The sequence below is a fragment of the Anser anser genome (assembly GCF_964211835.1).
Source record: "Anser anser genome assembly, chromosome: 15".
Lineage (NCBI taxonomy): Eukaryota > Metazoa > Chordata > Aves > Anseriformes > Anatidae > Anser > Anser anser.
This window is the reverse complement of record NC_139736.1, coordinates 5,381,429-5,406,670: the sequence shown is the minus strand read 5'-3', so window position 1 is coordinate 5,406,670 and position 25,242 is coordinate 5,381,429. Positions and strand designations below refer to the sequence as shown.

At 43.6% G+C, this 25,242-nt stretch overlaps 1 protein-coding gene and 1 long non-coding RNA gene across 6 annotated transcripts in view; both read right to left on the bottom strand.

The window, feature by feature from the left end:
• MAD1L1 (mitotic arrest deficient 1 like 1) overlaps positions 1-25,242 on the bottom strand; it is a 353,458-nt gene that overhangs the window by 162,477 nt on the left and 165,739 nt on the right. For all 5 annotated transcript variants that reach the window (XM_083800613.1, XM_083800616.1, XM_083800615.1 and 2 more), the window contains one exon: positions 17,756-17,812. In XM_083800613.1, coding sequence (XP_083656739.1) covers positions 17,756-17,812 — 57 coding nt within the window. The remainder of the gene's footprint in view (positions 1-17,755; positions 17,813-25,242) is intronic.
• LOC310882203 lies at positions 9-17,746 on the bottom strand. Its single transcript, XR_014572842.1, has 3 exons — positions 6,089-17,746; positions 5,608-5,638; positions 9-5,427 (listed from the first exon to the last, which is right to left on the bottom strand). It is a non-coding gene; the product is annotated as an uncharacterized lncRNA (long non-coding RNA).

Sequence of the window (25,242 nt, the reverse complement as noted above, 5' to 3'; positions counted from 1 at the left end):
TGCAGAAGAGAAAAGACATGAGTTCCTCCAATATTAATGAACGGGATCAGAGACATGATAACAGCATTCCTCTGCTGGAGGAAGGAATCAGGACACCTTGCACAGGTCAGACCCCTCTCAGGATACCGACGTGTAGCACAACTTCATGAGATGAATGCCAAAACCTCAGTTAATCCTGCTTCCCTCTGCACTCCCTTTTGCCTTCCCCAACATTTTCTCCAAAGCAGATGAGGCACAAAAAGTTGTTTGTTTTCTAAGCAAAGCTTCTGTTTCTTCGTTGGAGATTTCCCCAACCCATCTCTCACGGATAATTAGATGCAGAGAATTATTTGTGTGGTATTAGTAGCTCTCTGGTAACTGAGATTAAGTATTGACAGTTCAACCTCTTTTAGCACTAATTCCTCCCATAAAAAAATGAACCGCAGAATTATGCTGTCTTGTCCAGGACGACTCTGACACACACACGCTGAATCGAAAACACTGGGGAATATTTCCAACACTTTCGAATATACATTTCTAGCTCAAGCTGCTCAGGTAGATCTGGTGGAACACAGAAACGATAAACAGTAATACCTTCTGCCTCTGGCCTTGTTTTGGGAGGAACTCACAAGAAAATACTCCAAAACTCAACAGACATGAGAACTTCTTACCCAGACTCAACCATTCTCAGGTCCCCTGACTTACGGAAATCTGCACTCCTAATTCAGCTATCAAGACAATGCACAGATGAATAAACAACATATGTCACTAGTTTCTAAACCTCTCAGAAAGCAATTTATTATGAATTCTAAGCAGAGAAATTACTTAGCATATATGGAACTTCTATTCCAGCACCTTCTCCCAGCTTAGACCTCTTTCTCACTCATCCTTCAGATTTTGGACTTCCTTGTCATCTGCCTCTTGCAGCTGATGACTAATTCCTCTAATAAATCTACGGACAATCCAGCCCTAATTACAGATGCAAAACTTATGACCACAGACAGCTCAGTATCAGAGAATTAATCCATCAATATACCATTCCCTTCAACACTGATTGGTTGAGAAAAATCACATCGGAAAGGCAAACTTTGTGCAAAGGCAGCAAGCTGGCAGAAATTCCCATTTGCCGAGGAAGAGAAGCATATTGACACGTGCAGTCATGGTGCTGTGCCAGAACTGAGATTTTGACATACTGTCTTTTTGCCCTTCCATGTTTACCAGAAAAGACAGACAGAACATGGCAGCATTGTTAGCAGGAAAGGATAGAAAAGAGAGGGTTGCGTTATTCTCCTCCTCTTCCTGACAGCATAGCGACAGAGCAGAAGAGGGAGGGCAGAGAAAAGGTTTTAGCCAAATTTCTCTCTGGCACCCCAAAGCCCTGCATTCTCCCTCTGCTTGTCAAAAGGCATCCAGGAAGAAAAAAATAAGCAAAGGCCCACCTGCATCATCAGGCTGTACAAATGTTAATGTATATTAGCTGCCTGATAAGATTATCACAGCCAGAAATGCTTCCCTCAATTTTCTGATTACTGAGCTTATCTCTCCCAGCTCAGCCCATCACAGACGGCTGGGGATAACGCAAGCGGTCCAGATAATTCCAGAACTGTGAATAAAAGGTACTGGGATGAGGAGCATGCTTCAATTCCAACCTACTTCTAGCAGGAAAACATTCATCACATCTCTTGGTTCCCACGTCTGCTGAAGGCTGGATGTGTTTGCTATTCGAGTTCTGTGCTGCTTTCCTGACTGCGTGTGGATGGCATTTGAGGATGGAGAGGCTGGTAAATATGTTATTTATCACAGGCTAAGCGGGCTCAGCCTTGAGTCCAACCACCACCTGCGCTCCGACGTGAGCAGATAAATCACTGCTGCCTTCCTGGGAGAGAACGGGGAACGGAGGGGACGGGGCCTGTAATGTGCTGCTGCGATCTGGGGTCTCATAGAAAGGGAAAAACGGAGTGTGTAATGGGAAAAGGAGATGGGAGAGCGAATGCACGCATGCTGAAGCGAGCGCTGCAGTGAAAAGCATCAGAGCACGTCTTGCTTGAGATTCAGCAGTTACAAATTAGTGCCAGTAGTGGCATGATGAGATTCTGCTGGGTTTCTAAGAACAAGCAGTTCAGGAGAATGAGGAGGGAAGGGCACAGGGTCTGTAATGGCATTTTAAGACATTTCTGCGTCTTCCCAATTTTCATGTGCCAAAACTACCTGGACTGTAAATCTGATGTCCCTGAAGTGAGAAGAGAGAGGAGGGCACGGTGTGAACTTCATGGAACAAACCAGCTGGGGTGGTTCAGCATTGACACAAACCTGCTTCCCTGAACTGTGATTAAAACTACCGGAGAGTTTCAAGTTCAGACCAAGGCACAACGTCATGTCATAGCAAATTATTGCCATTAAAATCTCATTAACCTTTTATGAAAAATAAAGAAAGTAAAACAGTTAAGGTATTAAATATTTCATTGAAAAAAATGTTGCTTGCTTTTTTTAATTATTAGGGTTTCAGCAATGAAAACATCCCTGCCTGCCAATCTCACAGAGGATATTAAAAATGTTATTTATGTCTTTTTCAGGGCAAAAAGAAAGTTAGTTGAGATAAGCTGAAGCAGCTTATTGTTGGGATCCAATTCTGCTTTTCTGAAGGCAGCCCAGTGCAAGCAAAAAGGTCCTCACAGAATAAGAACGAAGAAAACAGCAAGAAAAGCAAAAAAAAAAAAAAGGAATCCATTGATAAAACCTGCTTCTTGCTTGCAGTTTCACCTACGGGACAACCCCAGCAGGGCATGTTCTCACCAGTCTCTGGGCAGACCCGACACACTTGCCCCAGCCTGGTGCTGTGTGAGCCGCTGCCACCTCCTCCGGCGGGACATTCCCAGTGCTGCCCGTGATGTGGTCAAGACAGAAAGCAAAGGAAAAAGGCAGCAGAACTGACCAAGGAAAATAAGCGACAGGAAGGCAGTACCAGAGAAGTACAAACCCATACTCTACATGATTTTCAGCACTTTGTGCAAATCTAAGAGGCGTGGGGATGTTGGGGATGTTACCAAGACCATCCCTATGACACAGCCTCCCAGGATAGCTCTTAGGACCAGGCAATGAACATGAAATCACTCACTGCGGTGGCAAAGTTTGTCCCTCTCTGTTCACTTGTCCTCTTGGTATCAGTGGCAAAGAACGGCCTCAAGAAAAGATACAGAATGGAACAGTTTCTTATTTATTCTGCCTAATTCCCAACACATTCCTTATGCTCAATTAATTTCTAGTCCCAGTCTCACTTGTTTACCAGCTACTGCCTTCAGCGGGCATTTTCCGCTTTTTGGACTAACTCAACATCCCTGTCTAAACTCTTCCAGTTTTTATCAACAATTTTACGTAACTGGCTGAGCTAAACTTTTATTATTTTGAATACATTAAGCCAGTAGAATCCATTACCCAGTAGGGAAAGAGGCTGCTTAAATTACCGCTAGGTGCTCTATTCCCCCATTCAGTACCAAACGACCTAGGTCGGGCTCCGATCCTCCAGCTCCCTTTTATGTTGATCTGGCTTTTTTAACCAGCATGGAGAGCAGAGGGAGAACACGTTGTCCCCTAATACCACATCGCATCTCTTATTCTGAAAACTGCACTAGAGGGACCTACAACTCTTGCAGGAGCCTCGGGGTTAACATCTTCCATGATCAGCCCCCCAGTGATAGCCCCACTATTCAGAATATATTAGCAACCTGAAAAGAAGCCAAGCTTTCCCCAACCTTTTTTTTTTTTTTTTTTTTTTTTTTTTTTTTTTAAGTCATCCAAGGTTTTCATGACACTGGAAAGGGCAGAATAATGAGTAGTGTCAGAGCCCATGACTCGTGAATAAAACACATAAACAGGTACTTAACATTTTGACTATGCAATGTTCTCTTTTCAGAATACACTGGAGCCTCTTGCTCTCAACCTGAATTGATCCCATTTATCCAGAACCTTTTCTGCTCTTTCACTTCATAAACATGGATTTCAGTTCAGCTTCATTGCTGCCAATCAAAAATGATCAGGGCACATCTAGCATATTGAATAATTTCCGAATGACCACATACACGAACAGTCCAGAAGGTGAAATGCAAACACTTTTTCCCAAGTGAATACTGTCATTACTATTTACAATCCAAGAAGGAGAGGAAAGAATAACGTGGATTTTCATCTAGTATTTAATTAAATGAAATATCCTTCTTGTTTCAGCCTTACTTTGAAACCTGCCTGGACAGGATTTCAAGATGGTGGTTCTCCTCCAAGTGTTAATGACATAGCGAACACCCACAGCAGCGTAAAAAATGTGTTCCTCTCTGGTTTTCTCTTCTGTACGAATTATTTAAAGACCTTTGAGATGACAGGAGAAATATAAAATTATAAATTCATCTCCTGACAGCTAGAAGAAACGGAGCCTTATTTTAGACATCAGATTTTCTTGGTGTATTTCTGGCATTTGTCATTTCTGACCCCTATTTGTCCCCTCCTAAGCAAGTGCTCTGAGTCTCTGCAACGCCACAGACCCACTGTTCCTCCCCCTTGATTCCAGCAGCTCCTGAAGACAAGCGTTTCCAAAGCATCCTGCTCACCCACTCTCTACACCCATCTTCAAAATGAGACTTATTATAGACTTAACTTTCTAAATTAAACCAGTCACCCTTGTAAACCGCATTTCCAGACTTGTGCAAATCGGAGCATACTGCCCAAAATAATGACCAGCTCTCTGTTCAGGTGCCTCATTTTAGGTAGTGAGATTCAAAAAGGTCTCAGTCTGAAGTACTTCAACTTTGCATGTTGAGAAAAGGGACGGTTCTTTTTTTCCACATCATGTACACGTATTTCATAGAACACATGCTGGAAACATATAGCTATTACTTGAATAATGAGTGAATTTTAGTGAGGGGCTGATACAGCAATCTTATCCTGATGAAGTGTGTCTGCACATCATTCAGCAGTCTTGGAACTGTAAAAAGCAGGAAATGCTGAATCTATTATAAATGTCTAAAGGTTTAGTTAACAATGGGCTGATGCAACGTCCTTTGAAAGGCCTTCCTCAGCAAAAGAGCTGATTTTAAAAAGCAGAGATAAATAGGAACTGAATTGCATGGAGCCACCATGGAAAGGTGAATTGAGAGGTTGTGTTTGACTACAAGTCTCAACACAATTTAAGAAGCTATTTAAATACATAAATATTTAAGCGTATGAAAACCAAGCAGATCTGGAAAGAGCGTGTGCTAAAATAGACTAGAACAGAGAAATAGGACCCTGAGTGTGACCCCATACGCTGAGGTTTGAAAAGAGGCACACTACCGTTCCCCTGGCGCTCGATATGCCAGTTACTCCAGCGATGCTGTTTGTGCGTCTCTCCAAAGGATGCAGCAGTGACTAAGGATCTTGTTTACCTCTCTTCCCACAGGCAAGTACGACAAGCCTGGTGACCTCCTGATGTCCACAAACTTACAAATAACGGTGTCAGTACAGAAATCCAACATACATAAACACCACTGAGCTTAATTTCAGTGTCCAGCAATACTACGAGGTAGTAAAATGGCACGCTGAGCACTTCCATCGATCATTCTGCCCAGAAAAGGCAGTCCCACCTCTTCCCTGCACCCAGCTCACCGCAGGCTGAAGGGCTGCTCCCTTGTAACACCTGCAGAGAAGCACACGTGGGGGGAATGAAGCCTCACCACATTTCTTAATGAAATGCGCCTTTTTCTTCTTTAACCTAACTCTTCTTCAAAGAAATAGGACAACACTTGCAAAGCAAAATATTGCTTGTCATTTAGAAACAGGCTAAGCAGCCCAGGATTAGCTGGTGCGTTTTCTTAGGGAAATGAATCCTTGATGCTATTGTAGAACAAAAGCAATAAAACCGAAGAAAATCAGATATTCAGTAAAAAGTATTTTAGAACCACCCATTTCCCACTTGGTTGAACCAAAATAATAAATATATTTTTTCCTCTTTAAAGACAAAGGCTAGCTAGCTGAGAGCTGCCACTCTCTATGGGTGACCCAATCTGTAACAAACCCAGCGTGCTTTTATCACTGAGGAGACGGGGCTAGGAGGAAGCTTCCAGCAAACAGTTTCTTAAAAACGTACTCATGCATATATATTATTGTTGATACACACAAACTGGGAAATGGACATATGCTGACTTCTGCTTCTCTCCAATAGAGTCTGGATTGTGTTTTTTCTCCTCCTGTTGCAGTAAAAAGAGAGCAATTTTTCAAGTTTATACTGAATGTCATTCCATTTCATTTCCAAATATAATCTCCCAGAGAGAAGGTTCGCTTGCCCTATTTCCAATCTCTAAAGTTAATACACAAATTTATATTCCTTTCTCCCACTCACTCTCCTAAATTAAGAGGCGTAATTACTGGGAACACTTGCTACAAACGAATAAAGTGCCAAGGGAGAAGGAGCTGTCACTGCTGGACGTCTGCAGCAGCCACCCTCCTCTCTCGCCATCCCCTGAGGATCCTGCTTATGAGGCAGTTTCTGTCTTTGCTATTAGCAGGGGTAGCTCGCACACACGAGCAGGCGCCAACGCCTCCCTTACCAGCCAGGACAATCATAAGCAACGAAATTACAAAATTAACTTGAGCCTGCCAAGGAGCCACCAGCGCCTGCAAGGAGCGTTCCTCCCAAATTCACCTTTGCCTCTCGGCGGTTCTGCGAGCGCTCCGGCAGCAGCAGCAGGTTTCCTTAAGGACAGCGGAGAAGCTCGGATCTAAAAATTCAGGCCCAGTCTCTTCCCTCTCTTCCCCCACCCCCCCCATCTCCAGCACCCTCTCAAAAGGAAGATTGATTATTATAATCAGACTTAGCTCTGACACAGCATTTGCATTTTCAAAGCACAGCATAGTCATTAACTAATTCATCTAGCCCAAGGGAGCCCTAACGAGCTTTCACCTCTCTCCCCTCTGATTCCCAATCTGCAGGCAGCCCACAGCTTTCCTTCAAACACCTCCCCTCTACATTGTGCTGCACAAGCGCAACTTGGTGAAACTCCAAGCAGCTTCAGCGAGCCACAATGAGCCCTGCTGCAAAGGAACACGGCTCTGCCCGTACCAGCTGCAGAGGACGGATGCACAGATACGCGGTTAATAATGAGTTATCCTAAGGTTTCCGTATGTAACCGCACAGTTATGGTGTGCCACAGGGAACAGCTTTTGTTATGCAAAATAAGGCCAACGCCACGGTGGTCCCAAACTTCCCATGCTCACGTATGATCAGCATCGGTCAGGAGCCTGAGCTGCACACCCCGCTGTCTGCGTGAAGGAAGCATCACCACATTGTGCCCCCAAACCTCAGCCTTCCCAGCACAGCCCACGCAGCAAGCTGAGCCTCTCGTGCCCCACAGCCTTCCCAAATTGCCTTTACCTAGGGCCCAGCCCCTGCTTAACTCTCAGCACACCCCAGAGCTGCCAACCCTGCGCCCACCCACCTCCCTTTGCCCATCGCCGCACCCTGCCTTGGACCTGGCCCCAGCAGAACCGCAGAGCCCGGCAGGTGCTGCGCTCATCGGGTTGTTGTTGATGAGCAACAATGTCTAATTGGAGGTGCTTCACCCACCAATCCACTGCATGTCAACAGCACGTCACCCATGTTCATCACATGGGTGCCAACTTACTACGGTTTTGACAGTTTTGTCTTCTTGAGCTTCATTCCCCACTTCATGCTCTATTTCTCTCTTTCCTGTACTTGGTTGCAAAATACAATCACAGAATATCCCGGGCTGGAAGGGACCCACTAGGATCACTGAGTCCAGCTCGTTGCTCCACACAAGGCTACCTAAAAGTGAAACCATACGCCTGAGAGATGTGGCAGTTTGGAAATAAGCATTAGCAGACATTTCAGGAGGATGGAAGCTGGCTCAGAGATCAATATGAATGAAACCAGATGCTTTGAGGGGAAGAGGAGCAAATGTCCTGAGTGGAGTGGAGATGTTGAGTTAAACCCATGAGTTTATTCAAGTGTAATTACAGATTTCAACTCTCTGTTCCAGAAGAAGGAACAAACGTGCAATCTGCCCCTCTCTGCCCTGCTGCAGCTCCCAAGCCCTCCTCCCCAGGCACCGCTACGACACCTCGCCGCCGCCGCGCACCAGCAGAACATCCTTGACAGCTCCACGTTCAAAACCCTGTCTCTTCGCTCTAACGGCTCATTCTGAAGAAGGATCGCCTAATTTCCATGTTCATTCAGCTCAGAGCCTCTCCGCCGTTATCAGCCTCGCTCCACCACGTTCCCCAGCCTGCAGCTGACTGTTTCCTTTAATTACTACCGAAAGCTCCTCCCACCGGGGACAGCAAAACAGCTGGTGTCCACCGAGAGAAGGAAGCTCCGGAGTAATTAGCCTTAAACGGCTGACACCTCCTACCCGTTACTCCTGGTTAGAAGAGCAAAACACAGCACAAGTCCTAGGGAACCTGTCAAGGTTCAGCACTCGACGTGCTGCAACCTCTCTGCGTGCAGCCGTGGCAGCGGTGCAATGAAGCTGGCTGTTCTTGGGGCAAACGTGGCTCTGGTCACTTCTTTCCCACAGAAGTAGGCACTTTTGCTAGAAGCAAGTCTAACCACGATAATTCGGTAGCAGAGCACCAAATAAGCCTGCAAAGACGTTGTACCTCCTCCGTGCAAACTCTGAATACAGCTTGTTTCCTGAAAATATACCTTTGAGCAGTTTCTGGAGCATTCAGTCAACAAATTCTCATGAAATGGTAGCTTGTAATCCCACCTCTCCCTCCCCCCCATCAGTTTTCTTGTTGAAAAATCATCACATAATGAGCAGTCACAGAAGAACCTATGCATTTCAAGCGACCACCTGGGAAGAAGATCAAAGAGGAAAAGGAAAGAGGAACCTAACATCCATTTTTGTTCCTTCATCTCCTAACCTAAATACAGTGGAATCAATCTCTGCTGAATACTGTAAGAGAACAAAGGAGCCTTCACTGAGTGCTGGACTTGAAACAGCGAACGTAATCCTCTTGTTCCAGCTCCCAGGGAACAGCCCCCAGCCCACGTGAAGGCGCTTTTAAGAACGGCTCCGTCCCCGCCTGGCAGCTCACCGCAGCCGGGAGCACGGCTTGCCGGCACGTCCCTGCAGAGAAAGGTGAGCGGGGCGCACCAGGGCTTCATGCTCGGGCTGTTTTGTGCATCCCCAGGGATGGGGACATGGCCGGTGCCATGGGAAAGCGGCAGCTCACTTGACAGAACCCTCCAGCTGCCCTCAAGAAAGCAGCAGATGCTTGAAGGAGGGTGGTTCCCCAAATCCTTCCTGGAGAACGCACTACGACGAGGAGATGGAAGAGCACTCTTGGTTTTCCAGCTCAATGACCCTTCGTGTGGACCTTCTGCCACAACAGGCGGTGGGTTTTTAATGTGTAAAAAGTGGGAAATCTCCCTCCTTGGGCAAAATAGTGAAGGTTATAGGGCCTGCCAAGATCACTCTGCCCATTTTGGCCTGTTGGGACTCTGCCTGTGGTTTCCCTCAGTTGCCAGCAGGCAATCAGGGAACAAAAAGCAAAAAGTCAATTCCCTCTCAAATACCGCATGTTCAGTCCTGGTGCCAAAGCAGAAACCTGGCATTTTAACCTTTGGTGAACATGTTCCTGCTGCCACCAACAATAAGCTCCGAAGCTCAGCTCCGAGGGGAAGGGAAGCTGTAATAGATGTGCCGTGGGTGACATTAGCACTGCATACACCATCAACAGGACAGGGCCTGGCAGGAGCTCGATTTTATACAGCCAGTCTTTAGAGGTTAATGAAATATTCATAAATAAGTTAAAATTCTCCTGACAAGCTAGATCCTGTAGTACAACAAAGAGTTGTCAGCCTCAATTAAGCGATTCCAAAAAGGCAGGGCTCTGCCATTCATTATTTACCGAGAGGTCACAGGAAGAATTGTGCTCTATGATCTTCTTGTCTCTGCGGATAAATTAGGTTTCACAGCTCCTGCTGGAGGACTCTGTTGCCCTGACAGAGCAGCTCAGAGACACCCCAGCCTGCCACCAGCACTACCTACCTCCAGCATTTAACAGCAAAAGGCAAAAAACACTGGGAGCGAGCTCTTCTAATGGCACTCAGACAGAAAGAGATCGAAAGCAAAACAAATAATGTAGCAAGCTGATTAGGCTGTCAGTGCAAGGACTGAAACAGGCTTGAAACATTTTTTTTAAGCCTTTAGCTCACTTTTTGTACATACAAAGCCAGCCCTGGGCAAGAAGAAAAGCATCCAGCAATCTTTGATCTGCAGGCACGTCCACTGAACATGCCCTCAGTGCTTCCCTAAATCCAGTAGCTAGAGATCTGCACATCCTCTCTCCTGCTGAGGATAAATTGTGCCTCCAGAGCTGCATCTCTCAGCTCAGATCGCTCAGGCTGCCCCTGTTCTGATGCAGGTACAACTTCCCAGGCCTGGGAGAGCAGGAGGAAACCAGTTCCCCACCTTGCCACAAGCAAGATGGAGATAAATTATTTTGTCCCATCAGAATCAGATCACTGCCTGGCTCAGAGGAGCCAGAATCGCCATCCAGGTTCGGGTCGGGCTGTTTTCCCCCAGTCCAGCAGCTCCTTTCCCCCGGGGAGCCCAGGGAAGGAGCAGCAGTACGGCACCGCTACACTTCAGGCAGCTATGTTTCTTCCACTGCCGTGTGGAAGCGTTTTAACCTGTGTCAGCTGTTACCATCTTCCATGAGAAAATGAAAATTGTCCTGTTGAAACCAAACGGTGCTGCCGGGTTCCATAAAACTTTAATGTTAATGGATCCAACAGCAGGTTCATTTGTGCAACAGGACTTTTAAACAGACAGTTTATTTGTTTTTAATTTGAAGGGGATGTACTACTTGATCCTATGTGCCTGGCTAGATTCTTAAAACAGAGATAAACCACAAGAATTGACTAAGTCTCTTCTAACCTAATTAAAATCACAAGTAGACATCAATGTGTGAAAGTCTAACATGCTGTACCGATACCCTCTCTGGTCTGTAAACAGTTGGTTGGCATTCATCTGCCAAGACCCCGACGCGTTCACAACTCTCCCTGCTTTGCCCGCAGTCACATGCAGCAGATGTTTCTGACATTGCCACAGCTTTGTTCCGAACATGAATTTTCCAAGGTGGAACGTGCAGCAGATGCAGCATAACTAACCGAGGCCGTTCATCATTTCCTAATACTGAGGACAAGAAATCCTGTTTCTGCTCCTATATTCTGCTCACTATATTCCTACACCGTGGGGAACAGCAAGGACTAATTTTAATGTGCCTGTTTACAACAAGCACTAACAGCGAGCTCTCATCTAGGAAAAGGAGAGGAGAAGAGATGCTCTGAGTACTCCTACCTCTCTGTTCCAGGGTTTGCTCACCTGGAAAGCCAAAGCTCTTCAGTAAAAGCAGAGGCAGAAGAGTTGAAATGGGACAGCAATGACTTGCACACTCACTCTACTCTTTCCAACAAATCATGTTTCTAAACTAAAAGGACCACAAGAGAAAATGAAAAATGTGAATACTAACACTGTGAAGTATATACAGAACAAAGAAGCAACAAATGGCTCTGCTGAAATAAAGCTACCTGGCAGACAGAAAGAGGACTCAGACATCGATCGTGAAAACATATTTAAAACTAACAACATTTGCTGAACATCTCAGGCCAAAAATATGAATGCCAACAACTACTGATAACACAAAGCTCGGCAGCTTTATCACAGATGAGCATAAAGATGTCTGAAGGAACAAGCTAGGGAAAGACTGACGGGACAGCAGCAGAACTGAAACATAACAGGGAAAGTCTCCCAAACAGCAACCAACAGCAAGAACCTCTCCTATAAACTGAGTCTTCATCAGTCTGAAACCAGAGAGAAGGACAACGAGCTGGGTGGATGGATCGATCACAGGACAAACAGGAACCACCAGTGCTGTGTGGCAGCGGAAATGACAAAGGGGGTTCCATGATGGAAGAGGTGAGCTATATCCAGCACAGGCAGGTTCCCGCCTGGACTAGATGCTCCTGTAGCAGGTGCTCCTGTACAAGCTACCGCTGAAAAATCACCTGGAGTGATGTGACCACTCTGGTTACTGATTGTCAAAGGAAACAAGGGAAAAGGGGAAGAGATTTAAAGAAAGCTGCAGGATTCGTGAGGAGCCTGAGGAGCCTGTTCTAAGAGAACGCTGGAAGAGCTTGATTTGTTTAACCTAGGCAAATGCTGGGAGAGAACAATTGTTCTCTATAAATATGTCACAGCATAAAGATGAGGGAGGAAGAACAGTCACTGGAGTTTAAGGAGAAAATTAACACACACACAAAAAAAAAGAAAGGATATTAACTGCACATATATTTTCAGCTGGAATTAGAAGATTTCTAGCTATCAGAGCAGCCTTTCAGTGACAGCAATGGGACAAACAAGCTAAGCACTGTCAAGACAAGCTTGATAAATTTATGAACTAATCTACATGCTGCAATTGTCTCAGTTACCAAAGGACTGGACTTTATGACCTGAGGAATCCTCCTTCCAGTCTTCTGTTACTATATCATTTCATTCTAGATCAACTTTTTTGCTGTTTCTTTATAACCAGATTCATGTTTTTCAGTCTGATTTAAGAACTGTGTATTTGCCTAAAATTGCCTTACTAAAAAACCACTGCTGTGTTCACGCTGCTGCTCAGCTGAACGTCACACTACTCATCTGTCTTGGGCTTGCTAGTCTCATATAAGGTGCTAGCAGAAAATCTGTCAAATGTTAAGGAGGCTTGCTGTCGTCTTGCTAAATCAATTTGGAAATGACCAAATACACTTTTGATAGATGGAGGCTTCCTGCCCTGGTTGGTTATCTTCCCTCCCCTCCCAACCTGTTGGTTCCATGCCTGTTCTGTCAGAGCTTCATTTCTAACTAACGTGCCTTGGTACTCTAATCCCACATTTAATTGCCAGCCTACTGTAGATAATACGGAGAATTAACATTTCCACTAATGAGCACCACTTTTGTCATTCTTGTGTCTTGTCTGTTGTATTTCTTGCTTTATGTTTAATAACTCTCATACAAGAATTAAATTAGCTATATTGCCCAATTATCTAAGGCTGCTCTTCCTGTACCAAAGTTCACTTCTTTCCTGTCACCGTTACCATCTGTAAAGTAAAATGCAACAGAATTTTGAACCTCACCAGGTATTTCTTTTAGGTATCAAAAGTTACAGTTCTTAATGCCCTGGAGGTCTGATGGAACTGTTAGAAAGTGAAGTATTTCAGTAGTAATGCAAATGGTTTACGAACACTGTAAACCTTGTTGTTTATGTATTGATGTATATGTATATGTATATGATGTATATGTAAGTCTTGTTGTTTATGTATTGATGCCTACTGTGATTTTCCCAAATTCTCTGCAACTTTTCCATGTTGCTTTCCAGTTAGCAGCCAGGTCCCAACTATATCAGGCACAGTGTTCTCTGAGCTGATTTCTTCCTTGTATCCTCCTTACTGTCTTCATTACTTCTCCTGATAAACATCAATGTAGCTAGCCACTGACATTTACGTTAATCCCAAACATTACGGTTTCATCGGACTGAACACATGATTTGGCTCCTTAACTATTCCTGACCTGCTGCCCTTAAATAAAGGTTTCCTGTTCTTTGCAGAGGGTTAGCAAATACATTTGCTTAAGGCAAGAGGAACTCATTATTGTCATTTCAAGGTGTCTTTATTTCTTCTGTAAGAACATTCATTTTATGCCATTCATTTTGAGATGACTATGTCCTTGGACTTCAAATCTTCTTTACCTCCCACCCTGCTGAACAATTCTTCTGATTCTTATATCCATCCTTCTTAATCTGCTGGAGGATGAAATATAATTTGGTCCAATAAGGAGTCTAGATTTCAGAGCCCACACGGGCCAAGCTGTCTTTGGAAGATGAAAGCCAAAGATACCCAGAGCACCTCAGGGCAGTGAAAATACAGGTGATACTTTTCTTTTCTTTTCTAAATACCAGGCTCACTTCCCTCAGGGATTAATGGTGGAAAAAAGTCTTGACATGAATGCCTCCTGCTACAGAACCAGTCTGAAGGGAAGTGTAAGATCAAGGATCACAGCTGTTGTCTGGGTGGCAAGCCTGAGCCAAACTATTTTGTCTTCTCTATGTAGGGATAAGAAAAAGGCAAATGAAAATTAGAAAGAAGTATCTTCTGCTTCCCTCCATCAGGGAAAGAAAGAATAATATGAAACAATCAGGAAAGCATTTTCCATAAATAATACTTAGGTGTGAGTGAAGCTAGCCCTTAGCTCTATGCCACGAGCATTAAACTAACATACCATAAGTAGGAAGATCCTGGGACCACAAAACAGGCAGCCATAGGTGCAAACACTACGAGCCATCTCCTGGCACATCCTGCAAGTAAAGATGTCTGAACGCTACCCTTGATAAAGGAAACTTCCAGTGCTGATAAAATTGTCAGAAAAGTGCTCATAAATACACAAAAATTGTAGTAAAGAAGCATGCTTAGGGCACAACAACACAACAACAACAAAAACATTATTTCAGCAAAGAAGAAAGGAAACAGAACACTCACAAAAGTGGGGGAAAATTAAATCTGAGCAGACTGGTGACTCTGATATGTACCATCTCTCAGAAGACTGCGCAGGTACTGTTTCCTTCTAACAGGAAGGCATTCAACGTTGCAATAAAGAAAAATAAACAACTGAAGGGTTAGAGGGAGAGAAAAATCAAAGTTTCATTGTTATAATTACACAGCACAACGATAAGGGTAATTTTTCTTAAATCAAAAAATAAATTCTAGGTTCAAGTTCCCTGAAGGATATAAAATATTAGAGGATTTTTTATGGTTGTAATCACAAACTCATTTCTCCAGCCACTACTGGCCGTGTCTAATTAGGGTAAAGTATGTTAATGATACAGCGGCACAGCCCAGAGACGTCTTCAGTTGCAATATTAATTGCATTTAAGGAAAGAAGCATGAATTGTGCTTATACAAGCTAATTAGTATGGGTTTGCTAATTAATACTGGAAAGTCAAACTGCCTTTGTCTTGTCAACTGCAATTAGCTGAAGACATTTACATTTCTTTTTTTTTCTTCCTTCTCACAGCCAGCTCACTTTTAGCTGACAAGCAATGAAACGGCGTGCTGCAGCACTGAGTGGCAGCGAGGGCTGCAAGCCCGTCCTGCTCTCCTCTAGGAAGACCTCGTGCCTTGGGCTAGCACAGGTTTGTCTCCTGTTGTCCCATGGGCACAATTCTCTGAAACAGGGTCCTCTCCAACCAAGGGCACAAATGCAGATGCCATCTTGTGAGGCCACGATCCTAACAGATTTATCCCACAGATATTTCACTTTTAAATATTGCTATGTGAAGAATGATTTACCAGGGCATCTGAGATGCTCCCCGCTGCATACAAGAAGCCCCAACAAACTCATTGATGAGATCCGACCAGCTAGTTCCCTAGCCCTAGAGCACGTTAATTCATTTCCAGTGCTTTGGGGAAGGTAGGAAAGCCATTAGAACTCTTGAGGGTGGCAGCAGAGATGTCACCTCAGAGATTTATCCCCAAAGCAGCCCAAAGACCCATCAGACTATACGATAGCACCTGACAGGTGTTTATTCCTTTTCACTTAGAGCCATAAGCCTGTTTGTAGAATGGCTGATGAAAAGCAATATCCACATCTGTCAGCACCCAGAGCAGGAAGAGCTTTTCTGCATCCTCCCAGCCGTGGCAGCTTAACATCAAACCAGCAAGAAGTGGATCACAGGTGAAAAATTGGGAGAGGGATGAAAAGGAAGGAGAGCCGCCAGGAATCCAAATCAGGCAAACAAGTGCTTAAGTGCCAACTTTGAATAAGTCTGAAAATAAGGCCATCCAGGTGAGACACTGATCTGGACAGAGGGAAAAAAAAAAAAAAAGAAAATAATAATAAAAAAAACAACTACAACAAGGAAAGAACTTTTTGTTCAATGGCAGGGAGGAGAGCGAGGCTGCTGGTATAATTGCAGGAGGGTAATGGAATGGCCCCAACCAAAGGGGACAGACCTCTGCCACCCCTCACACTGCAGAAGAGAAGTGACACATTTTCCCTACCAGGGAGGTTTCACTGGGGGATGGAGGAGAACCATCTAGCACCAGTGAAAAGAAGGAGCTATCTACTGTCATTTTTTTCCCTCTAAAACGAAAAAGAGGAAAAGCAATCTCCCTCTGTTTGAAGCTATTTTCTTGTATTTACTAAACAAAATTCAAAATGCTGAATAAAGCCCACACCTCAAACTCTGCAAACCATAGTCTAGAGCACTGCAGAATACAGCCTGTTCGTGTGAGATTGATGTAAGCCTTCCAATGAAGATCATAAGACCTGCAGTTTTCCACTGAGTAACCCTTGGGAATAGGCACTGAACACTGACTGCTTCTTTATCCTCTGCTGATGGATGATGCACAACACCAATTAATGCTTTAACACTGCAAGTTCCAGTTTCTCCAGCTCTCTGCTAGCTTGTTTAATACGACAAGCTTTTGAAGGCAAACAAGTAACTCAAACCCCAGGCTTAATGAGCCAAATAGAAAAACTTTGAAATGCTTTAAAAAAATGAGCATCACAACATTTAAAACATAACAGCAAATTTATCCTCTGATATGTCCAGAGAGCACAATACAAAGTTGATTGTATAGCATTTAAAACTGTAACAAGACAGTATGTAACGAGATCAGATAGTAAATAGGATTAATTCTGTTTTCTGTGGACATATCACACATCACCACAGAAAGTAACTGAGCATACAAAAATGTTTGCCCACAATGCAAGACCACCTCAGAACCAGAGTCAATTAACTCTCTCATTAATGCAAATCTGCTGTTGAGACAACATGGGGGACCACAGACAAAGTAAAAAAGGAAACTATCAGATGTATGGCACCCTATTAATAGAGCAGCAAGGGCACACCAGTTCTGACCTTCAGTGCCTTAGCAGAGTTAAGCAGAAGACTAAAGTCTAGCGTTAGCACTGTTGTTTAGCATTTGGTTTCCAGAGCAAAAATCTGTTTAGCACTTACTTACTAGCCATGGTGTATGCCCATCTTTTAATTAGTAACAGAATTAACCCAATGTAAAATATATTTAGAGAATGAGTGTCTACATCTTGGATACTGCTCACGTTTTTCTTGTGACTGGAAAAGTTGCAGGAATCCTGCAACTCACCCATCAGCAAAAACACTGGTTCACAAAACAGTTTAATGCTGACACCTCAGTTTAATGCTGAATATGAAGAATCATATACAACAGTCATGAAACAACATATAAACCTCCCTACTGCCTGGTTTTGTGGCTTCTATTACTTTTGGTCCTTGAGGGAACTGCCAATAAAAAAGACAAAACCAGCAGAAAATTAACAGGCATTATAAAATACTAGTTTGCAGTAATTGCTGCATCTCATCTGCTTGTCCTTTGCACACTTGAGACTGAATCAAAGGCCCCCAAAGTAAGCAGTTAATTCAGTATGAAATTAAATGCTTCCTTCTGATCAAGAACTGGTAGCAAAAAACAAACAAACAAACAAAGGCAAATTGCCAAAAAAAAAAGAGGATGGCAGATCACTAGATCTCATCCAATGCTTGTTCCAGATAACCGCAGAGACAAACAATGCCAAGACTAGCAACAGTGATACAAACTTTTAAAGTGTTTATTTTACTGTTCAGAGCTGAATATTTGGAACTGATCCATTGTTCAAAGGCACTGAACTTTGCATATGTTACTGTAAAACATTAAAAAAAAATGAACACTTACCATCTCTGCTCTTTGTTTGTGATTCCCCACTTCTTCCAGAACTTGAGACAGCTGAGCCTTCAAGACAAAAAAAAAATAAAAATAAATAAATAGAAAATGAAGTCTGGGACGTATTTCAGAATTTTAATATGACTACATTCCTTTCCCCCTGCCCCCAAACCATAAAAGCCGCAACATGATTTCCACCGCACTGAAAAGGAATTTTAAGTGCTGGGTCTTGTTATGCCCTATGAGCAACCCATTACATGAGACAATCCTGTCCCAAAGAGCCTGCGGTCTACACACACAAGAAAGAACAGGTTTATTGTAAAGGTGAGAACCACTGGGTCAGAAATCCCAAATTTCATTCTGATGGTCCAGTCAGAGAACTGTGCTTCCTCTCTATTTCTTTTGAAGTTGTGGAGAATGGTCTAAAACCCATCTAATTCTTTCTCCTATGCTTAACTTTAGAGAAAGAAGATGCTTGCCCAAAACTCCTGAAAGGAGAGGGAGTGTGAAGGAAACTTCAAAGAAAATGTTTTGTTGAGGTTTGGGGGCATGTGGCTGATTTTAGCAGTCTCTACAATTGTGGTAGAATACCAAGAAAAGCCTCTCTGCAACATAACCCTACTGAATTCCTGTGAGAAAGAGTGAATGAGAAGTGGTTTTATTTGTTTGTTTGTTTAAGAGAAAGTTTGAAATTCAAAGAACCTCAAACCAGAATGGAAATACCTTATGTTACCCTTTCATAATTTCTGGAGAAATGGGAACCTGACTCAGAAGAGCTTTCACAGAGTTTTGTTTATGAGAAAGAATTAAAAAAACACACAAGTATTTTGGAGATGGTTAAGAGAAGGCACATTTACTACTTGAGTGCAATTTCTTCCCGTCTTCTATTTCACAGCACTTTGCTAGCCTGCAATCAGCCTTTCTCTAGTTAGCAGAAAGCCCAGAAAATAGACACAACTAATGACAGAGAAACTAATTTAAACAATGTAAACAAACACGATAAGAACTAAAAAAAAAAAAAGCTTCCTGCAAACTAATTCACATAATTTCAAGCAGATATTCATTAAAACCCTTCAGAGCCCCTCTAACAATCTCTCTCCACACACGAAATGGGTCTTTTGAGTACTACTTCCAAACCAGAAGCAAACAGCAAGCAGTTTATTACAATGAAAAGGAAAACATTAAGCTTTGGAGGCCAACGGCACCGAAATGCAAGCAAACAAAAAAATAGAGTCTTGGGGTTCAGCACAGCGTAAGTTTAATTTCGCAAACAAACAACCGAACAGTTCAAAACCTCCCCGTCCCCAAAGCTCAGTGCAAACAGAAAAAGTAACCGATTCTTGCTGGCCTGGGCCTGGGATGATGTGACGTTATTTAAGGAACAGACACTCAAATAAGAGGAAGAGGGTTTTAATACAAGCCTGGGACCTGGCACAAGGAAATGAGACACACTCATTAAACACCGCAGGAGATGCCAGTCCCAACCAAACGCCGAGTGCATGTACAAGCAAGTAAGAAGAAAAACTCAAATTATCACCAAGTTTGATGCTGAAACATCAAGTAACTAGAAATTTGCAGACAGCTAGGAAAGCCTTTTTTCCCCACTAATATTTAATCAGGTAGAATTACACCAGCGTTAGAATTACAAAACATCCCCTCAGAGATGTTATTTACAGGAGATGCTGGCGTAGCCTTTGCAAAACACCCCAAGACTGACAGAATATTTTTGATTAAAAAAAAATCTTGACTTCTCTGTATTTTTATTAGCCTTATCTATATGAAGATGTATATGACCTTTGAATGGGAACTACTGTTCTGAAGTAGATGCAAAGGGCTGTGAAGAATTATGTATTTGCCTACCGTAGCTACCGCTCCTAAATTTGTGGGTTAATTTTCTATTCAATCTCCTGTTAGACAGTACAGAGTTCTACAGAATCGAGGTGTAATTTAGGCCGGAAGAGGTCAGGTCGATCCCCTGCTTGGAGCAGGGTCAGCTACACCAGGATGCTCAGGGTTCTCGATCAGCTCAGTTCTGCCTTTCTCCAAGCATCTCTGAGCAACCTGTTCAGAGCTTGGATCACCTTCACAGAGGAAATATTTTTCTTTAAAATATCAAGACAATAGCACCCCAGGAACCCATTTAACTAGATAGCATAAGAATGTCTGAAAGTACAAGGTGTTGATAAAATCCAGGGGAAAAAAAGGACAGAAAAAAGCCTCGTATATTTTACTTCAGGAAGAGGCTGCAAAATCTTTTGGGCAGGAAAGAAATAATACAAAGGGATGAGAGAAATGAGAAATGCAAGCAGGAAATAGTCCATAATTTAACTTAAATATAATATGCCTCAGGGAAAATAACCAAATACAAACCTGTCAAGCTGTTACGCCAACAGAGACCTAGAGGCAAACCTGGACAGCAAGTCCAAAACTGCAGCTTGCTAATGGCAGATCAATATGATTTGGAGAAGCAATCAGATAAGAATTAAATCACAGAGTAGGTTTTCTTCATTGCATTTATTTCTAGGCAGCTCATCTCAAAGGGAAAAGTAGCTGAACTAGTGGGAATTCAGAGAACAGCAACTAAGCTTACTAGATTGCTAGAAGAAATGATTTATGAAGATTAAAAGATTCTTAAATGTATGGTTTGACTACAACTCTCACAGAAGAGCAAAAGGGACATATTTAATGCCTTGTGAGCCATTACAATGTGACCCACAGCTGCAGAGGAGGAGGCTCCTCCAGCACAGCTGAGCCTGGCCGAGGCACTCGCAGCCCCGCGCAGGAACCCCGCCAGCACGGCAGCTCGCGCCCCGGGGCTGGAAGCACTGGGGTCCCCTGCGCCTGCTCCTGCCTGCCTGTGAAACAGATGATCTGAATGCTTTATCACATCCAGTTTGTAAACATTAGCCCTACCCCGGACTTTTTATTAGCTTAAATCAAATATTGAACCTAGCTCAGCTGTTAGAGGACAGCTGCTTGCAAAGTGATTCACTGCCATATTCCTACTAGGCCACAAGAAAATACAACCTAATCACCAGCAGCATGACAGATGCACGCATTTTTAATTATGAAGAAGAAATTAGGCTCTGAACTTCTCCCCACACCTCACTTAATCAGAGTGCCTTGGAGGAGCTGCCAGCCACCGCGGCACTTTAAGGATGGAGCTGCAGAGGGCTCTGGCACGGCGCAGGACGATGTGCTGAGCCCCGGCACCGCTGGGCAGCCTTGGAAGGACCTGAAAGAAATATTGCTATATTGCTTCTTATAATTTATCTTTCCAGGAATGAACTGGTGGATTTCTCAGTTCAATCCTTTCTGTCCACTTGCAGCCAGCGAACGCATGAGCAATGAGCTTGAGGCGCTGCAGGTGGGCAGGGAGGGAGCCGGCACGCGAGGGTCCTTCACTCCCGGGCAGGTGGGGAGCGTTCTCTGCAGCAGATGCTGGAGCAGTTTGCCAGGCCCATCTCTGAGCTGTGTGCTGGCAAATGCAATGGCCTACGTACATGTGGCTCCACTCTGTTTTACCTGCTTTTAGCTTGAACACGTTCACCTTGGTGTTTCAGGAGTCTCTCAGTAAGAAAAACTTGTGTTGCATTTTCAGGATATGCGTAGAAGTCATTTTAAAGCTCCAAGGAATTTCATATTATTTAATACACATGTTATATTCCCACGGATCACTGAGCTCAAGCATTAAGAAATCTGATAAGCAAACAGATACCGAGTTTAAGAATCAGATATACAAATACATGTAAAGGACGATTTGCCCACAGAAGGCAGCACAAACAGGTAAAGAAAATCAAATAAGTAGCATAAGCAGAAAAAAAAATCCTCTGAAGTATTCAGTCAATTACTTTAAGCCTCCAAAAAAACAGGGTTTGTCAATTCAAAACATTCATCTTACATGACAACACAGTCTAATCTACTGTCAGTGCTGCTGTCATCCTCAAAACAGAGCGGCAGGGAAGGAAAGATAACCTGTGCTCCTGCCTTGCCAGGATACAGCAGCTGGGGCTGGAAGGAGCAGGAACAGTTTCCAAGGAGAGGAACTGATTCAGCTCCCAAGGAGACATTTCTGAATTGCTTAGCTTGCTTCCCTTCATCAATAATTAATCCCCTATACCTTCCAATTGTAGCTCTTTCCACTGTATTTCACACTTCTAATGTAAATACAAACACAGGAAAACAGCAGGTGTGCAGGAGGGAAGCAAAGGGGTCGGGAGCAGTGCTCTTCCAGCTCTGGTGATGCTGAGGGAGGCTGGTCGGAGAGGGTCTTGGGGATGAAACCAAAGCAAACCGGCGATCCCAATGCAGGTGGCAGCAGCATCAGCAGCCCCACGCCATCCTCAGGGGGCTGAAAGTGAGCCAACTGCCCTGGCCGACAGGCAAGCAGCTCGGATGTGGGACTCACTTGTCAGAAAAAATGAGCTGCTCAGTCTCTAATGAGTGGTCGTTCTCTCCGCAACAATACCCGCCGCTCTACAAGCAATTAGCAAATCGAAGCGCTCTTTTTGTGGACCTGCATTAATGTACTCCTCTACGCTGCACATTAAATAGCTCATAGGTATGGCACAGCACAGTAGCAGCAACAAAGACACAAAATTAAAGCTTGCTTCAAAGAGTTATGGAAGCAAAATTATGTGTGCTGCATACGGGGAATAAATCAAAACAACCTTCATTGCAAAACATGATTTTAGTCTTCTGCTTTCATCAGAAACCATGATTATCTTAACAGCCACACCAAGACAATGCAGGTACTTTGCAAGGGAGAGAAACACGCAGCACTTTCAGTGCCTCAAATTAAAACCAGTCATTTTTATTCTTTCCCACGAGGGTGAAATACCTGTGAATATACACAGCCGCCTATTCCCGGGCCGTGCTTGCACAGCTATAAATCCAAAGTGCGGGTCCCCAGAAGGGAAGGCACGTGCTGGGAGGGCAGGCACGACGGCACAGGGGGGGACAGGAGGAGGGTCAGCCTGGCAGAGCCATGCCGCAGCTGCAAAGCGTGGCATTTTTACAGCCTGCCAAAGCCCAAGCTATCCTTAGCAGTATTTGATATGCAACAGTTGTGTGTAAATTCAAGTCAAGTGTGATGACTGGCAAATTTAGGTATAATGTTAATTAATAGCTATTTCAAATTAATTACCTCCTAAGATAAATTCTTGCCTCTCCTCTTCAACAAAGTTAGCACACAATTTAAATTTACAAGGATGTATCTGCTTCCAATCACAGAAATATGGAACCGTGTACGTCCCAACATGCCAGATAATCGCTTCAGTTTCCTTGTGCTGGCTACCCCCCTGTTCCCTGGGTGATTTCACAATAACTTACGAATCTAATCACCTACAAAGAAGATATAAGATGAAGCTCCTCTGCTCAAGCTAGATGGCCTTAGTGTATGGCTAGTGTGAGGTGACCTACAACATGGTCCAAGCCAGCAAATCTTATCTGAAGGCATAAGCTGGGGAAGGAGGGGGAAAAAAAGCACATCACCACCTCTTTCCATCAGATTCAGGAGATGCAGGTAGAATACTATACATCAGAGCTGCAGCTGAAATGCAGAAGGAAACCCCAAAACATGGCTGCACTCCCAGGATGACTCCGATAAGGAATGCACTGTTCGTAACGCTCAGAATTCAATCATAAATTTAAAAACATATAGCTCTGTGCACTGCACTTACAAATTACATGGAACAACAGAGGGATGCCATGAAAACACTTTGAAGAGATGGTTGGAATCACTAATTCTCTCACTAGAGACACACATAGATATGTTACAAGATTCTGGCTTGTAGTGAAAACAGGAGGAAAACTTTGATTTCAGAAAAAAAAGCCACAGACAGCTTACTCATGGGGGTGGCAGACTGTGACAGAAGTAACTCAGCCACTTGCAGTCAGACTTCAGTTTATTTGCATACTGCGAACCTGCATATTAAAACATTGTGAGAGCTGAAATGAAATTTTCATTAGTGTTCAATCTGAAATCTTACCCATGGGATTCAACTTCCAACAGTTAAGGCGTGCATTTGCCTGTTTTTACTTTAAAGCTATCTGGTCGTTTATATCACGCTAGCCAATACCTTCCGCCTTCAACCCATTAGCGCACCATTACTGCAGATTGGTAGCAGTACAGTATTGTTTTAGCAGCTCTAAAGTGCACTCCAAAATTACACTGGGTTAAATGGTCATTTCTAATTTAAACCACTATTTTGATGCTTTGTAGGAGAATTTACTGATCTTTCGCAAAATTGCACCATTTGAGATCACAATCAGCAGGACAGTTTTGTATCAGACATTGCTAAATAATGCCTTGCTGCTTTAGGGATTCAGTTCAGCTGTTCTCAAGAAAATTCTCCCGTTTTTTAAAACAAATGCACATCCTATATAAAGTGGGAAATAACAGCTACAAATAACCATTGGTATTGTCCCAGAAGCCTCACAGCCACCATGTTATTTTACAGGAGCTGGACTGGAGGTAGGTGGCAGCAGTCAGTCTAGGGCAAAGGTGGAGGGGAAAATTCCCCAATGACTTTTGAAAGCTTTTCATAAATTTACTATACAGTGAAGTGACAATGAGTTTTAGAAAAGTTGCAAAGGCAAAACAGAGACCGTTACTTACTGACATAATTTATCTCATATGGATAGGCTTAGAGCACAACAAAAAGTAGGTGTCTCAGGCCACTGCTTATATGGTTTTTGATGTGATTTAGTTGTTCTTAATTCACCCCAAGCAAGGACATAAAACACGAAATTGGAATGCCAGTAAGAAGATGTCCCCGTATCTCCAAGGACTTGTGCTCCTGGGCATAGGATCGCAAACTGCAACAGCCAGGGACCGAAGGCTACTGCTCCGTGCAGAGCAGCGCAGGGTGATTTCCATCAAAAAAGCAAGAGCTGCTGCCTGTCTGAGAACCAGTTGCCTACTGGATTGGATGTGCAGCAGTGAAATGCCGCCCCCAAGTGAGAGACGAAACGCAGCTGGTGAACAAAATGAAGTATGAATAAAGCAAAGACTCTAGGGTGCTAAACAAAAAACGATACTGCAAATTGAAAAAGTGCTGAAGTCATAGTTATAATTACTGAAGATACAGGGAAAACATCTGCAAGATATGAGCTCCTGTCAAACACACTATCAAGATTTACTGGACAAAGAGATAATAACCAAATCTTTCTCTTGCTCTAAAGTCCCAAGGACAGACCAATACCTCTTCTTCTGTTTTGTTTGGAGAGGGACAGTCACTTAGTAACATCAGGAATTCTCGACAGGAGGTTTATTATAATGAAATCACACCAAATTCTCACTGGTTGAGCTATGAGAAAGGGGTGCAAACAAAGCCACTGTGAAACAACTGATGCAAGATACAATACCAAGCAAAAAAATACCCAGATTTTTATTCCTGGCAAGTCACTCCACCTACCTCAAAGTAAGCTGCATAGCTCTGCAGCAGAGACCTGGCTTTTGTTCTCACTCTGCCTAACAATTGCTGGGACGCCTGGGG